General features: G+C 33.9%; 4 protein-coding genes across 4 annotated transcripts; 3 read left to right on the forward strand and 1 right to left on the reverse strand.

Moving 5' to 3' along the window:
* Positions 1-414: 414 nt before the first annotated feature.
* On the forward strand, positions 415-6,480 carry LOC145624470 (glucan endo-1,3-beta-glucosidase 14-like). The gene is made up of 4 exons (XM_081677512.1): positions 415-879; positions 1,912-2,960; positions 3,411-3,530; positions 6,116-6,480. Exons 1-3 carry the CDS (start codon positions 810-812, stop codon positions 3,468-3,470), a joined length of 1,179 nt encoding a protein of 392 aa, XP_081533638.1. The 5' UTR covers positions 415-809; the 3' UTR covers positions 3,471-3,530; positions 6,116-6,480.
* Positions 6,481-8,054: 1,574 nt separating this feature from the next.
* On the forward strand, positions 8,055-9,482 carry LOC145625499 (aspartyl protease UND-like). Its single transcript, XM_081678523.1, has one exon. It carries the CDS (start codon positions 8,187-8,189, stop codon positions 9,480-9,482), a length of 1,296 nt encoding a protein of 431 aa, XP_081534649.1. The 5' UTR covers positions 8,055-8,186.
* Positions 9,483-10,491: 1,009 nt separating this feature from the next.
* LOC145625501 (aspartyl protease family protein At5g10770-like) lies at positions 10,492-11,773 on the forward strand. Its single transcript, XM_081678524.1, has 2 exons — positions 10,492-10,894; positions 11,151-11,773. Exons 1-2 carry the CDS (start codon positions 10,492-10,494, stop codon positions 11,771-11,773), a joined length of 1,026 nt encoding a protein of 341 aa, XP_081534650.1.
* A 446-nt stretch (positions 11,774-12,219) lies between these two features.
* On the reverse strand, positions 12,220-14,443 carry LOC145619440 (putative calcium-binding protein CML48). Its single transcript, XM_081674131.1, has 5 exons — positions 13,890-14,443; positions 13,663-13,709; positions 12,843-13,018; positions 12,732-12,750; positions 12,220-12,517 (listed from the first exon to the last, which is right to left on the reverse strand). Exons 1-5 carry the CDS (start codon positions 14,311-14,313, stop codon positions 12,407-12,409), a joined length of 777 nt encoding a protein of 258 aa, XP_081530257.1. The 5' UTR covers positions 14,314-14,443; the 3' UTR covers positions 12,220-12,406.
* Between the last annotated feature and the right edge of the window lie 241 nt (positions 14,444-14,684).

Genomic DNA, 14,684 nt, shown 5'->3' on the forward strand with positions numbered 1-14,684 from the left:
CCACGCTTTGGACTAGTATTTATTGTTCATTAGAATCTTGTATCTTCAAATTTCAAGTGTTCGATATGATCCATATATATGTACATCAGTTAATCACTCTAATCCAGAATCACAATACTAATCAACTTTTGACCATTTTTTTTTTTTTTTTAAGGATTGACCAAAAACATTAGATAACAAGATTAACCAAAAAAAAAAAAAAAAAAAAAAGCGCACACACACATATACACTAAAGCACTACGAGTACAACTCAAGTCCCTAGTTGCAAAAATGCAAATTGGGGTACAACATCTAGTTGGAAATAAAAAACAATAAAAGAACATAATATGTCGGTAAAATGAGCAAGAAACAAACTTTTAGCATCTCTATAAATAAAAGAGGTTATAAAACGTTTGAGTAAATATTGTGCTCCTAGAAGAAACCTTCCCCTCTTCCCTTGTATACGTTACACATTTCCATTTCCCATTATTGCAAGATCCACAACTTACCATATTTACAGTTGGTGGTCCATTATTTCATATTTCATATATCATATACTATAATTTATTTATATTTATATATTTAAGAGGGTGCGCAACTTCCTCTTGCGCCCACTCTCTCCTCCTCCTCTCCTTCCTTCCATCTTTCTTTCTCCCATTATCAAAGGAGAAAGAAAGATAATAAATGTGAGACGTACACTACTATACTCATTCATTTTTAATTAACAGAGGAAGTTGAAGCTAAGCTTCTTAATTATCTTTGTAATTAAGGTGATAATTAATAAGGCCGGTGATATAACAGTGATTTTGAAGTGGGTGGCACATATTTTTATGATTGTTGTTATCAGATCTGCAATGGCTAATTATACCTCATTTTTCATCTTCTTCTTCCTCATTTCAGGTACTAATCACTCTTTATATTTTACTATTACTTTCTAGCTTTATTCTTTTTTTTTTAAGCGTTGATGACACCTCAATGATAGTGATGTAGGCGGGATTTAATCTCGAGTATCATATTTGTCCATATGAATTAAAACAGGGTACTTCATACTTCTATTTTTATTATTATTTTTTTTTCATTTCAAATTGATGGGAAATTTTCTTTTTAGAACACAAATTAATATTGCTATTGTCATTGTTCATTTAGTTTGATTTGCAATCTATTCAAACTAGTTTATTTTTTAAATTTCTGGGTTTCTGTCTCTCTCTCTTTTTTTTTCCTTTTCCTGGAAATTCGGTCAATAATTTTTTATTTAGGACAGAAAACTAGGCGAAAACCAGAATCATCTTTTTGGATGGATTACACATTTATTGTGACTCTTCTGATTATGAAATATGGAATTTAGCTGATAATTTTGAGAAATGTTTCATATGCAAACTTTATTCAATATTAGTTGTTACTAGTTTTATTTGCCGGTTTGCCAATTGGTACCTACCCTTTTTCCTCATTTTGTAGGTTTTACTTATTTATGCAAAAAATGCAAAAAAGTTTTTGCTTAGGAAAAAAAATTATGGTTATTTGACCAAACTAATAAAATATGCAAAATTTTCTCACTATACTATGGTAAAAAATAAGAACGAAAGAAAAAATACAGTCAAATACGTAAACACTTTTCTACGCAATACCAAAAAAATATAACATTAAATGTAAAGTATTAGTGTAATATTCGTATACAAGTTCTTCGTAAATAGCCTTTTCACACCCTTTATGGACCTTACTTTTTCTGTAACAATAACGGTTGTGAGATGGTTTAACAAAAAATATGTGTTTTGAGTAATGATTGAGTGAGAATCAAATTGGTTGTAGCTTAATTGTCAAGATTGAGATACATAATGCGTTAGGTTATTCCTCCCATTCATCATATCAAGCAATTTTAATATTAAGGAACCTTTGAAAATAATAATTTAATTATTGGTTGTATTTTGATTGCAGGATCAATTTTAAGAATTGATGGCCTAGGAGTGGGAATTAACTATGGGCAAATAGCCAACAACTTGCCCTCCCCAAGCCGTGTAGCAATCCTACTACAATCCATTCAAGTTAGTCGGGTCAAGCTATATGATGCTGACCCGAATGTCCTTATGGCCTTCGCTAACTCGAATGTCCAATTCACAATCGGGTTAGGAAGCGAATACCTACAAAACATGACCGACCCGTCTAAGGCCCAAGCTTGGATCCAAACTCATGTACAACCTTACATTAGCCAAACCAAAATTACATGCATTGTTGTAGGTAACGAAGTTTTAGGTGGGGGTGACACACAATTAATGTCATATTTGTTCCCTGCTATGAAAGGTGTCTATTCTGCCCTTAAGTCTCTTGGTTTAACTAACCAAGTGACTGTCACAACTGCCCATTCTACAGCCATATTGGCTACTTCTTTCCCTCCGTCTTCCGGGGCGTTTAAACCCGAGTTGGCCCAATATCTCCAACCCATGTTGAATTTCCAATCTCAAATCAATTCCCCATTTTTCATCAATGTATATCCGTTTTTCGCCTACATGGGCAGCCCGAACGAAATATCCTTAGATTATGTCCTTTTTAGGCCTAACCAGGGTATGACCGACCCTGTCACAAATCTACATTACGACAACATGTTATATGCACAACTTGATTCAATCTACGCGGCTATTAAGAAAATGGGTCATACCGATATTGAGGTCCAAATATCGGAAACGGGTTGGCCGTCGAAGGGTGACCCGAATGAGGTGGGGGCCACAGTCCAAAATGCAGCAACCTATAATGGTAATTTGCTGCAAAAGATTGAGAAACAAGAGGGTACCCCTGGTAGGCCTGATGTGCCAATTACAGTATATGTTTTTGCTCTTTTCAATGAGAATTTGAAGCCTGGACCTTCTTCTGAAAGAAATTATGGACTATATTATCCAAATGGTAGCCCTGTTTATAATATTGGTTTGCAGCAAAAAAGTTATCTTCCTCAATTTTACATTTCTTCAGGTTATCAAAGGAGATCATTATTGGTAAGCTAATTTTCTTTCATCTTATGCAATTTATTAGATTGTGATAAATATGCTTACATTTTTGTACATTGCTTAGATATTATGTATAGATTTTATTTTGTTTCATATGTGACATAATAAATGCGGTGTGATTAGATATGTTTGTACACGGACCTTATGGTTTGGTGATTTTAGGTACAGAGTAACATCATATTACGTAATGTTGGTGTTCTGGAGAACGTCGTACAATGAAATATTCATTTCTAGTCAATCAAATTGGTTATAAATCAATTTTTTTGCCAAATTTTGTTTGATGATTACTTTGTAATAGTTAATTCGGATAACGAAGAATAACTTTAGTGAAAATCAGTACAGGCATGTATACAACAAAGTTGATGTACATTTCACATTTCACATGAAGATTATGAAGTCAATTTCTAACACAATTTATTTTTTCCCCTGATTTTACAGGACTTGTGTAAATTCACAATTTTGTCGAGCTTATTGACGGCGTTATTTATATTTGCTTGAGGAATATTTACATTTCGTTTATACTAAATTTGGGGAAGGAAGGATGGCATTATTAGAAAGGTAAGACTTTGTAGCCTTGACACAAAAATTTTTCTTAGACTTTTATTCTTTTTGTGATACTGGTACATTCATACATAGGATTCCTAAAAGAATGTTAATGTTAGTTTCATTTAATTTTATGAATCATGTAATTAAAAGTTATTGTTCATTAGACTTTTCATGCAACACGCTATAATGCAGAAAAACACGGTTAGGATTTAGGAAATTATGTAAGCTTCATTTAGAAAATTACGACATACCTGCATGAATGATTGAGTACAGAACGAAAATTCTATCATCTTTTTCTTCCTTTGTTCTTTTGGAAAATTTGGGATTAGAGTATTATCATTTATCATAAAGAGTTTGGAATCATTAATAATTCAAAGTAATGAAACTTCCACAAATATTCCTATAATAATTTAAACGTGTCTTGATCACCATATGCAATCATGCATATGAATTCTTTTTATAATTGAATTTCTCCTGTCTTCAACATAAATTAATGTCTAAGATGGCTTGTGAATGGAAAGAGACACCGTTGTATCACTATCTATCTGTTGTCGCGTTTGCTGAATTTCATGATACTTGTATTAATTTTCAAAGAACTCGCCGAATTTGAAACCACAATCTAATATGAATACATTTTTCCCTAATCGCCAAATTTGAACACAAAAAATGTGATTTAAGAGTAATTTTCTTTTTCTGTGGCTTTTGATTGTGTGATATTCTATTTCAGAAGCTGACCTTTTTGGCTTGACCTTTTTGCTTCTTTTCCTAAAAGAGAGATTTGCCTTGTCAACCTTAGGTGGATGCCAACCCTTTGAATATAATGTGGTTCATTCTAGCTAAGCTACCTACTCTTATCTCTTATGGAGTATAGCTTAAAGTCGATATGTCAAATCATTCGAATACTTGAATTAGGTCGGGTAAAGTCAGGTTCAGTATAAATTGATTTTTCGAGTTGTTTTTGACCCTTATTCCGAATCATTTTTCAGCTATATTTTATTACTATGCACGTTTTGGGATTGACAAAATCATGTTCAAAATCCTAAATTTCCGAGTCTTGATCATCATATTTCCAAAAAAGTCTATGATAAATTGAGAATATTCTGATGATGCAAATCCCAGTCATTTCAATAGTGTTATTTCTGTACAAAAATTTGGAAGCATAGCTTTTATCATTAGATAGATGTCATTGCTATCACAATCTTTCTCGAGCTTGTACTCGTATAATGAAAATTGTCGTTATCTTATCGTTTAATTTGTCAAAAGGGAAGATAATTACCAACCACCCACAAGCTTATGTAACCCTTAATGAGGACAATCTTCAATGAACCAATATCAACCTTAGGAAGTTCATGTACCTTTCTTTCTTTTCCTTAGGTTAATTAATTAATTATACAAGTGAATAAACATGTAACATCAAATTATGCTGGAGCCACTACTTAAAATTAGTGGTGTTGTAGCTAGATTTCAACATCAAATGGATTAAGGGTGGGAGCCCATATTTTGTCATTGAAAAAAGTTTCCTTTTCCTTCCATCACTTTAACAAGATGGATAAGATTAACACATATATGGCTGTATTGCCTGTTTTTATATGGTCAATATATATGGATCCGAGGCAATATAGTAAGTTAAAACTTTTTATGAAAAATATCTACGTCAAAAAGTATGATATCATAAGAGATGTTGATAGAACTTACTTCATACGGAGTATAAACCTAAAGCAAATAGATCTATCGGTTTCATATGTGTACAGGTTAATTGTCTATTCACTTATATTATTATGATAAAGACTCATTAATTACACAAGTCTTGGTAATTTTCGATCTAGGCTCTGATCAAATCAACTCTAATTTCGAGTATATCCCAAGTCTAGTTTAATTGGGCATGACTCATGAGGTTTTTTGTGCCTTTGTTTTGTCACCTTATCTGAACTTATCAGCCCTATTCCGAACATACCTAAAGAGGACACCAGGTGATGATGTCCTAGACTCGTAGTGGTTTAGTTTGCTTTACACGTTATGTGTCTACATGTCAATTGGCATTTACCAAGTTATGAAAAGCAACCAACAACTAATCAGCTAGCTGCCATATCAAACTGAAACCCAAAAGAATCAAAATCCAATCTTTAGTGTATGTATACACTGTCATATGTTCTGTTTTTTCTCCCCTACATTGATAATGACTCTCAGACCCCAAAAAAAAAAAAAAAAAAAAAAAAAAAAAAAAAAAAAAAAAAAAAAAAAGCTGCAACATAACTTTCTTAGCAGCCTTGAATCACCTACCTAGTAAGAAAAATAGATGCTTTTCTTTTAGACTTTTTAGTGAAAAGTTTTAATTATCATGATAAGTGATAATGATATTTAGTGTACTAATCCTTTTCGTTCATCCAACTTGATGTATGATGCCAATGTTGAATTTTCTTGTTTCTTCGAGCATCATTCGTGATTTCGATGCATTGTAATAATTGTCGATTTGATCATATTAATCAATTACTGTATGTACTTTCAAGTAGATTAACATACTAATACAAAGTTTTAATCTTTTTTCATTAAGTTTTGTCAAACATTAATTAAACTGTACTTTATTTGTATATCTGCAGGGGAGAGTACAGCAGAGGAAGGCTACAATTTCCAATACATGTGAATTAACAATTGCAGAACAGTTTTTTTTTTTTTTTTTTTTCCTTTTTATTTGAAGTTCATCACCAGATTCATTGCTCAGAAAGCTTAGATTAGCAGACATTATTTTACTGAAACATTTAAAATAAGGTCCTTAATTAGAAATGCAGGATTTATATTAGTAGTAGTAGTGTCATTAACATGTATTATAAGCAGATTAATTCTTTTGGCAGCCATCTTATGACACCAGGCTTACCTTTAGCTTAGAATCTTACATCTTTTGATACATGTAATAGTTAAGTTAATTAATGAGAAAAATTAGTGGTTTTTTTATTGTTAAAGTCAATTTTGTTGTTCTTATCTGATCTATAAGTTTTTTACTGTATTTTCTTTTTTTTTTTTTTTTGGACATTTTTTGCTAGTGGGAGTTACTTTGTATAACCAGCTTTCTCTTTGATTAATGAGAAAAAGGATATGATGCTTTTTTAGGCAATTAAGCAGATATAAACCAGCTGTTTACGGCTAATTTAAAACCGAAAGGATGATTAGGTTCGAGTTTCTTCATTAGTAAGCTTTGCCCGTTTTCCTTCTTAATAAAAAAAATGCAGAGTAATCTACTTCCAACAATCCTACTAGTACGAATGAAGTATAATTTAAGCAATCTTACTGAAGGTTTGAGGTAATCAAGAGTTTGAGTGAAACTTAATCATGGGATAATGTTTGATAATCAGTAAAATGAATAACAGAGAATTATTTCTTGGAAAATCTAAATCACCTGATATTTTAAAATTAGTTTGACTACAAAATTGGTAACTACTCCATTATACAAGTTACTAGTCTAGTCTTAGATGAGTTACAATTTACAAGCATGTGGTTTGAACTTTGAATTATGCTATAATTTTGGTTGACAAGTAGCGCACGTGCTAAGCATATGAAGTGTCTTCACTGTACTTCCCTTGAATTTTGGATTTCAATAATGTAGCATGTGCAATGTAGGCAATGTATTTAAGGATGAATAATGGTCACATGCATCATATACTTCTAGTTCTAAACCATGCATAATGCACGATGGTAATTAATAGTCATTTATACTACTAAGATGATTGCGTTACTCTATAACAATAATGCCTCTTATGTTATGGTCTTACTATAGCAACAAATCATTTTGTCCGATTAGTCGAAAGCAAAATTCATGCAGCTTATACGGGTCTACATCACACGCGTCACCAATGATAATGCAACACATAAAAACAATTCATTAAAAGCTGATGACAACCAGGGTAGGAATTATGTTTCTTGCGAAAAAAAAAAATCTGGTTTGGATTCTATAATTAAGAAAACCTGCAACTGATGACATATACTGTACTGAATAGTGATTAAGGACAGTTTACACTAACAGTAGGCCTCTTCATATGATCTTGGGCTAACTATTTTGAAATTAAACCTTCATTATGCAGTGATTGCATCTTGAGAAATGAGGAATTAGTTATGTATCTTTTAAGTCCATTTTAAGGGGTAAACCAATGTTAATTTTCAGTCATATATAGCAAATATGTAAAGATAATCAAAACAGATTTTGTCTAAATAATAAGTTGCTGTATCATATGTAATGCAATTTGGACTCCTCTTGTAACACTATTAATTGGAATGACCCTAACTAGGGAAAATTAGACAATTTCACATTCAATATACTATCTATTATGAAATAAGGAGTAATATAAGTTGTTCGCAAGTAGCTAGAATATGGAGTAACTGAAGAAAATGTATGATCTTACTCCTAACTCCATTCTAATAGATGATGAAGTATTCATCCTAATTAAGATAATTACAAATCATACACAAAATTGGTTAAGATTAAGGTATACAACCCTACTATCATGATATCTAAGTCCTTTATATGACTATTTCCCCTGTATTTTGTACACACCAATAAAATGTTGTAATTCTACTTAATTGCAAAATTAATATCTGAGGCTATAATTAAGCTACAGATCATTCATTAGTTATTCCTGATAATTTTCACAAAAAAATCATCTCAAGCTTAATTAATCCATGACTTTTTACATTCTTCCCATCCTCCTTTTTCTCACTTGCTCTCCAATAACCACCATGTCACATACTCTCAAACCATACCTATCAAATCCTTATAACAAAGAGTCTATTTCATTTTCCACCCGAGTGTATAATAGACCTCGATATATCAACCAACACTCATCAAACAAGTCACCAAATTACTCTTCAAAACTTCATTTAGACGTACACCCAAACCCTGGCCGTGGAATAATGATGGCGGTAGGGATAGGCAGAAATAGCACATCCTCACCAATGCTCATGACCGAACTTATAGTTGACACCGCGAGTGGCTTCACATGGATACAAGGTTTCCCTTGTGACTCCTGCTACGAACAAGGCAACTTCCCATACTACAATAGCTCTGCCTCAAAATCCTTTGATCCTGTCTATTGCACGGATGAAATATGTCAAATCGCGCCTTATGAGGCTCATGCCGGGTGTAGTGATGACTTATCACAACCTTTATATGAACGTTGTTCCTACAATGTTCAATATTATGATGGGACTAACTCGAGTGGTGTCATAGGTACCGAGACATTTTACTTCTTAGACACATCTTTGCTTGGGAATGTGCATTTGGAGTTTGTACCATTTGGGGTTGGTACGTCAAATTATTTTACTAGCCGAAAATTATCTTCTCCTGGAGTGGCAGGATTTGCTCGCGGATATGGAACCTTACTCGACAAGCTAGGAGTGAAGAAATTCTCTCATTGTTTTCCTCGCGAAGAGGATGACAATGGCACAATGAGTTTTGGTGATGAAGCTATGATCAAGGGGGTTAAATTAGCCTTAAATGGTGAATCTGAACGATATGAGGCACCCTTGACAAATTTGTACGTGTCAGGAGAGCGCGTTGTGGTGGAATATGACTATGTCTTGCCCGCGAACATGGTGTTTGACACGGGAACTAGTTGGACTTATCTAACCGCGGAAATAGTTGATGCAATTGTTGGTGTCATCAAGAATGTACTAAGAAAGTATCAACCTCGGAAATGGGGTGATAATGAGCTTTGCTACAACATGACCGATTTAAGTTATGTTAGCTTGGATGAGGTTGCTAAGGTCACTTTCGAGTTTAACTATGCAACTAGGATTGATCTCTTCTCCTATAATCTTTGGCTTCGAATCAATGAAATTAGTTTGATTTGCTTAGGATTTGTTAAAGGTGAGGAAAATGTTTTTGGTAACAACTTAATGAGGGAGATGAATATAGGTTATACACTTGATAAAGATGACTTTGCTATGTATTTCAATCGTCAGCATTGTTTGAAATGATTTATTACAACAATAAGTTTAAATGAAAGTTCACCGGAACTCTAAATAATTCATTACATTATTATTATAGCTTTTGTAAACCCGTACATAGAAACATGGGGCAAGTTTAGAAAAAAAGTGTGTCCAAACTCAGAGACGGAAATCATTCTTAATTTCAAATCATGCTCAAAATTAGTTAAGATTAAGGTATAGAATCAAAATAAGAATGACAAGTTTTAGATTAAACCCAAATTTGACCAAATCCAACTGAACAAACATATTTAGGTCACATTTTATACCTACCTAGCCTATAAGCAACAACTCAACATTCATGCTTTTCATATGCAATTAATCAAAGATCATGCCTAGATTCATTTCAATTAGAGTAATTTTTTTTTTTTTTTTTTGAAAGGGCATTTCAATTAGAGTTTAGAGGTATATTAGGAAATCAACTCATTACAAATGGGAAGTGCAACAGACTTGTTTTATATACTTCTTACATCATAAAATAACAATAAAATATATATGATTATTGATTCAGAACAAAGAGGATGTACATAGAATCATAAAATCGATTCTCTATATACTTTTCAGATTTGATTTTGTCACCATAATCTTGCACACCCAAGAAAATGCTTTGAACTTTATGTGCTTGCTATAATTAACATGTATGAATATATACCGTATAAAATCAAAGAAACTAACCTAGCTAATGATACACAAAAATTTATGAAAAACTTATTTCATGGCTTTCCCAACTTTATTCACCATCCTTTTCTTTCTCATCTTCATCCCCACCATCTTCTCCCGAACTCTTCAATCTCCTCTATCTTCAACAACATTACTATCTTCACCTATTTCCTTTTCCACCCATGTACACCATAGACGTCGACAACGATACATCAACACACAACCATCAAACACACTATCAACATTCTCCTCCTCCAAAGTCATCTCAGATACATATGCAACCAATGAACACTTACTAGTGATCCCGGTTGGGATAGGTCGTAATAGCACATCCTCACCAATGCTTAAAACCGAGCTCATAATTGACACCGGCAGCAGCCTCACTTGGGTACAAGCTATTCCATGTGACTCCTGCTACGAACAAGGCGCATTTTCATACTACAACCACTTTGATTCTGAAAGCTATGAAGCAATTAATTGTAAAGATGATACTTGTAGAGATGTCCCTCGAGCTTCACACAATGAGTGTCTCGACTTACCTTGGGACTCAAAGGAGCCTTGCTCGTATCATACCGAATATGGTGATGGAACTACATCTAGTGGTGTCATTGGTACCGAGACTTTTTACTTTCAAGACCCATATGTTGGGTTTGGGCATGAGCCTGTGCGGTTTGTGCCTTTTGGGTTAGGAACGTCGAATTATATCCCTCGATGGATTAAAACGAGTACTCCTGGCATTGCAGGTTAGAGCCGTCTTAAACATTTTAGGTATACCTTTGCTAATTTTTAAAGTTGGACACGTGAAAAAGTTTATTTATTATAGGCAAAATTGACATCAACAGCACCAACTATGGCTTGGATGCAGCTAACAACACGACCTTAAGCATTATTAAGTCAATGTGCCTAAGTCCTAAGATAGACCTTAGGTTTACTTACCCCCTTTGCAAATTGTACATTATTTTGAGCATACATGTCATTAGTTGGTCATGTTCGTTGCAGGTCTCATGCGTGGTCCTGGAACCTTGATCGACAGGCTAAATGTGAAGAAATTCTCTCATTGCTTCCCCCGCGAAGAGGATGCCACTGGTATATTGAGCTTTGGCGAAGAAGCCAAGATCATGGGTGCCAAAATTGCCTTGTTAAATAATTCGCGATACTACATGGCTCGCCTTACAAATGTATATATGGCAGGAAAGTGGATTCCTATGGAAAATGATGTCTTGCCAACTAAAATGATGTTCGACACAGGATTTACTCATAGTTTTCTAGACCCGAATATAATGGACGCAGTTGTGGAAGCCATTAAGGGTGCTCTAGGAAGATACCAACCTCGAAAAGTTAAGGGCTTTGAGCTTTGCTATGACTTGACCCAGCTATATTCTGTTAGCTTGGATGAGGTTGCTAAGATCACTTTTGAGTTCAATTATACTACCGACATTCATGTGTTTTCTTTTCATCTTTGGGAACGACAAAGCGAGAATCAATTGATTTGCTTGAGCCTCCATAGAGGAGCCCCAAAAGAAAACATATTTGGTAACAACCTGATGCGAGAGGTAAACATAGGATATACTCTTGAAGAAGATGATTTGGCCATGTATTTTCATCGCCAACATTGTAAGTAAGAGATGATGTAGTAGTAATATCGTTGCAATCAGTAGTGCGTAGGAATTGGATAACATAGAAGTACAAGTACCATTGTACCAGAGTATGTTACAGAGATTTTTGGTAAGTTGTTGATAAATTCTGAAATCTGAAGTAACTTATCAGGTAGCTAGCAATACTGTTAATAAAGACAAACCTTATATCAACCAAAGAAAATTTTCTGAAACTTCCCTTGTCTGATAAATTTCCAATTCTTTGATTCTTTCAGATAATGGATTAAATTAAACAGGCAAGTAAACAACTGCTGTAACAATTAATCTAACCGAGCAAGCAATTGAAGAGCAAACTGCATTCTGATGAATAATGGCGACTCTGACCGGAAACTCTTATATGAAAACCAACGAGCAGTACATACATCAATTGATTCTTATATGAGTAATATCTAATATGTACTTCATAAGCATGATACAGCAAGATGGTCTCCCAAAAAATTATTATTTAGATTCACATTTTTACAACAAAAAAACCTAAGAAAATCTGCCTAAAATAACCTAACTCCATAAAGCCCATATACAGCAAAGATTTAGTAAGAAAATAATACATACACATCACAAGCTCCAATAAATTAAATATAGCACATAAGTTAAATTTAATTAATTGTATGTTACAAGATATGGAAGAACCATCATCATGAAATCATCATAGGTGATTGTAGCAGAACCAGTGTAGTTTGAATCCTTCTCCTTGAATTTTTCCGTCAAACCCTGTAATTAGAAACAACGTAAGCCCTTGATGATTCAGAAATTCCATGAATAAACAACACAAACGCCGTCAGCTTTCAGCATTATTATAAAGTTTTAGTGGTATTTAATTATCATTTTTCATAGCAAGAACTCTGTTCAAGCTCCCGGAACTGTTGATATTGTGTCCTTCATTAAGAAAGTTAAGGAAACAAAAGCAAAGGGATTATATTCCTACCTTTACTACCATTCCGCATCTGCAAATCCAACATCAAACAAAATTCAAGGTTAGAAAGAAGCCAACATATATAGAGGAAAAACACTAGCGGTGAGTGCCAAGAAGCCTTACTCAACAAAGCTGTCAAAATCAAGCCGAACTCTTTGGCCACCTCCATTGTTGTAACGGGAGATCAAAAGTTGAAGTACTGAAGGAGGGACAGCGTATCCCAAACTATAAAGAGCATCCCTTAGTTCTTCTAAATCAATTTTCCCACTTCGATCTCTATCAAATCTCTCAAATATTGCCTGAAAGCAGAAAAATTCATACCATTCATTTCAAATTTGCTGCCAATATCTCAATGACATCCACAACACTAGACACAAACCAAATAAGCATTCATACATCATAGGCCAAACAATCCAATTGTAATAAATAAGCATTGTTCTTAAAGGCCAAACATTCCAGTTGCAACAAATATGTACATCGAAACAAGATTAAACTGTATTGTAAGGCTCTAAGCATTGTTCTTAAAGGCCAAACAATCCAGTTGCAACAAATATGTACATCGAAACAAGATTAAACTGTATTGTAAGGCTCTAAGCATTGTTCTTAAAGGCCAAACAATCCAGTTGCAACAAATAAGTATTTCGAAACAAGATTAAACTGTATTGTGCAGCTCTAACTATTGTTCTTAAAGGCCAAACACGCTGCAACAAATAAGCATTGTTCTCAAAAGGCCAAACACTACAGTTGCAACAAAAAAAGCACTTCAAATCGAGATTAAACTGCATTGTGCTGCTCTAAGCATTGTTTTAAAGGCCAAATTAGGTCCACATATCTTAATTATTAGTCCACATGTTTAGCAATTTATCCGTCAGCATCCTAAGCAATTAATTAAGCTAAAAAACACATGTATTTATAATTATTATAAGGAAAAAAAAATACTTACACGCCATTGACCTAGACAACTCCATAATGCAGCAAATTCACCAGGACCTGCATCAGCCATTCAAAACCCATTAGCCTAAACATACATCATTAGTAACTAATCACAATTAAAAACTCAAAAAGGTGAAATCTTTATACCCAAAACAAAGTATTAAAAAAAAAAAACATTTTTTCATTGATGCAAAACAACAAACACTTGGTGGGCATAAAAAAAAAATGAAAACATACGAATTTTCATCGACAATTCAGTTGGGTTCTTGAACAAAAAGATAAGAAGGCGAATAGTGCTAAGTCTGAAGCGATGATAACTAGAAGAAAGAGCGTTTTGAAGCTCAGAATCGTCGATAAAACCGCTACTATCCCTGTCTACCATCTGGAAACTTCGAATGATTTCCGGGTCAGTACCCGGTGGAAACGGGCTGTACGGTGACCCATAACCAGGTGCTCCGCCGCCTCCACCGCCGTAAGGAAGAAGAGTGGAAGTGGGATTTGAAGTAGGATATGATTGGTGGTTGACATGGTAGCTTTGAGCTGGTTCTGGGTAATTGTAATTAGGGTTATAATTACTGGGATTAGAGTTGTAATTACTGGGATTATATGAAGAAGATGATGAATTTGGCATTGGAGGTGCTGAAGGATTGAATGAAGACATTTATTTCAATTTGGGGAAGAAAATGGAAATGAAAGGGATAATAAAGGGGAGAGAGAAAAAGTTAGCGCGTAATTGAGCCTTGTGTTGATTGTATTGGTGTGGGCGAGTGGACGGTGGGTTAGGTGCTTGTAATCGAAAGGGAGCCCCGACTTATCAACTTGATAAACGAAGCGCCAAAACTGTAAATAAATCAATATATTTGGCTAGATATAACACTTTCGTAATTATATCAATAGCTAAAGGGTTCATATATAATGAAAAGTTATTGATTTATTTACAATTTGTAATTTTATAAAGTGATACATTTGTATTTTCTCAATAATAGACGAGTTAATTAAAGCTCTTAAAGGTGATTTACTAAATTAAGAAAT

The sequence above is a fragment of the Chenopodium album genome, chromosome 3, assembly GCF_948465745.1.
Source record: "Chenopodium album chromosome 3, dcCheAlbu1.1, whole genome shotgun sequence".
In the NCBI taxonomy this organism is placed as follows: Eukaryota; Viridiplantae; Streptophyta; class Magnoliopsida; order Caryophyllales; family Amaranthaceae; genus Chenopodium; species Chenopodium album.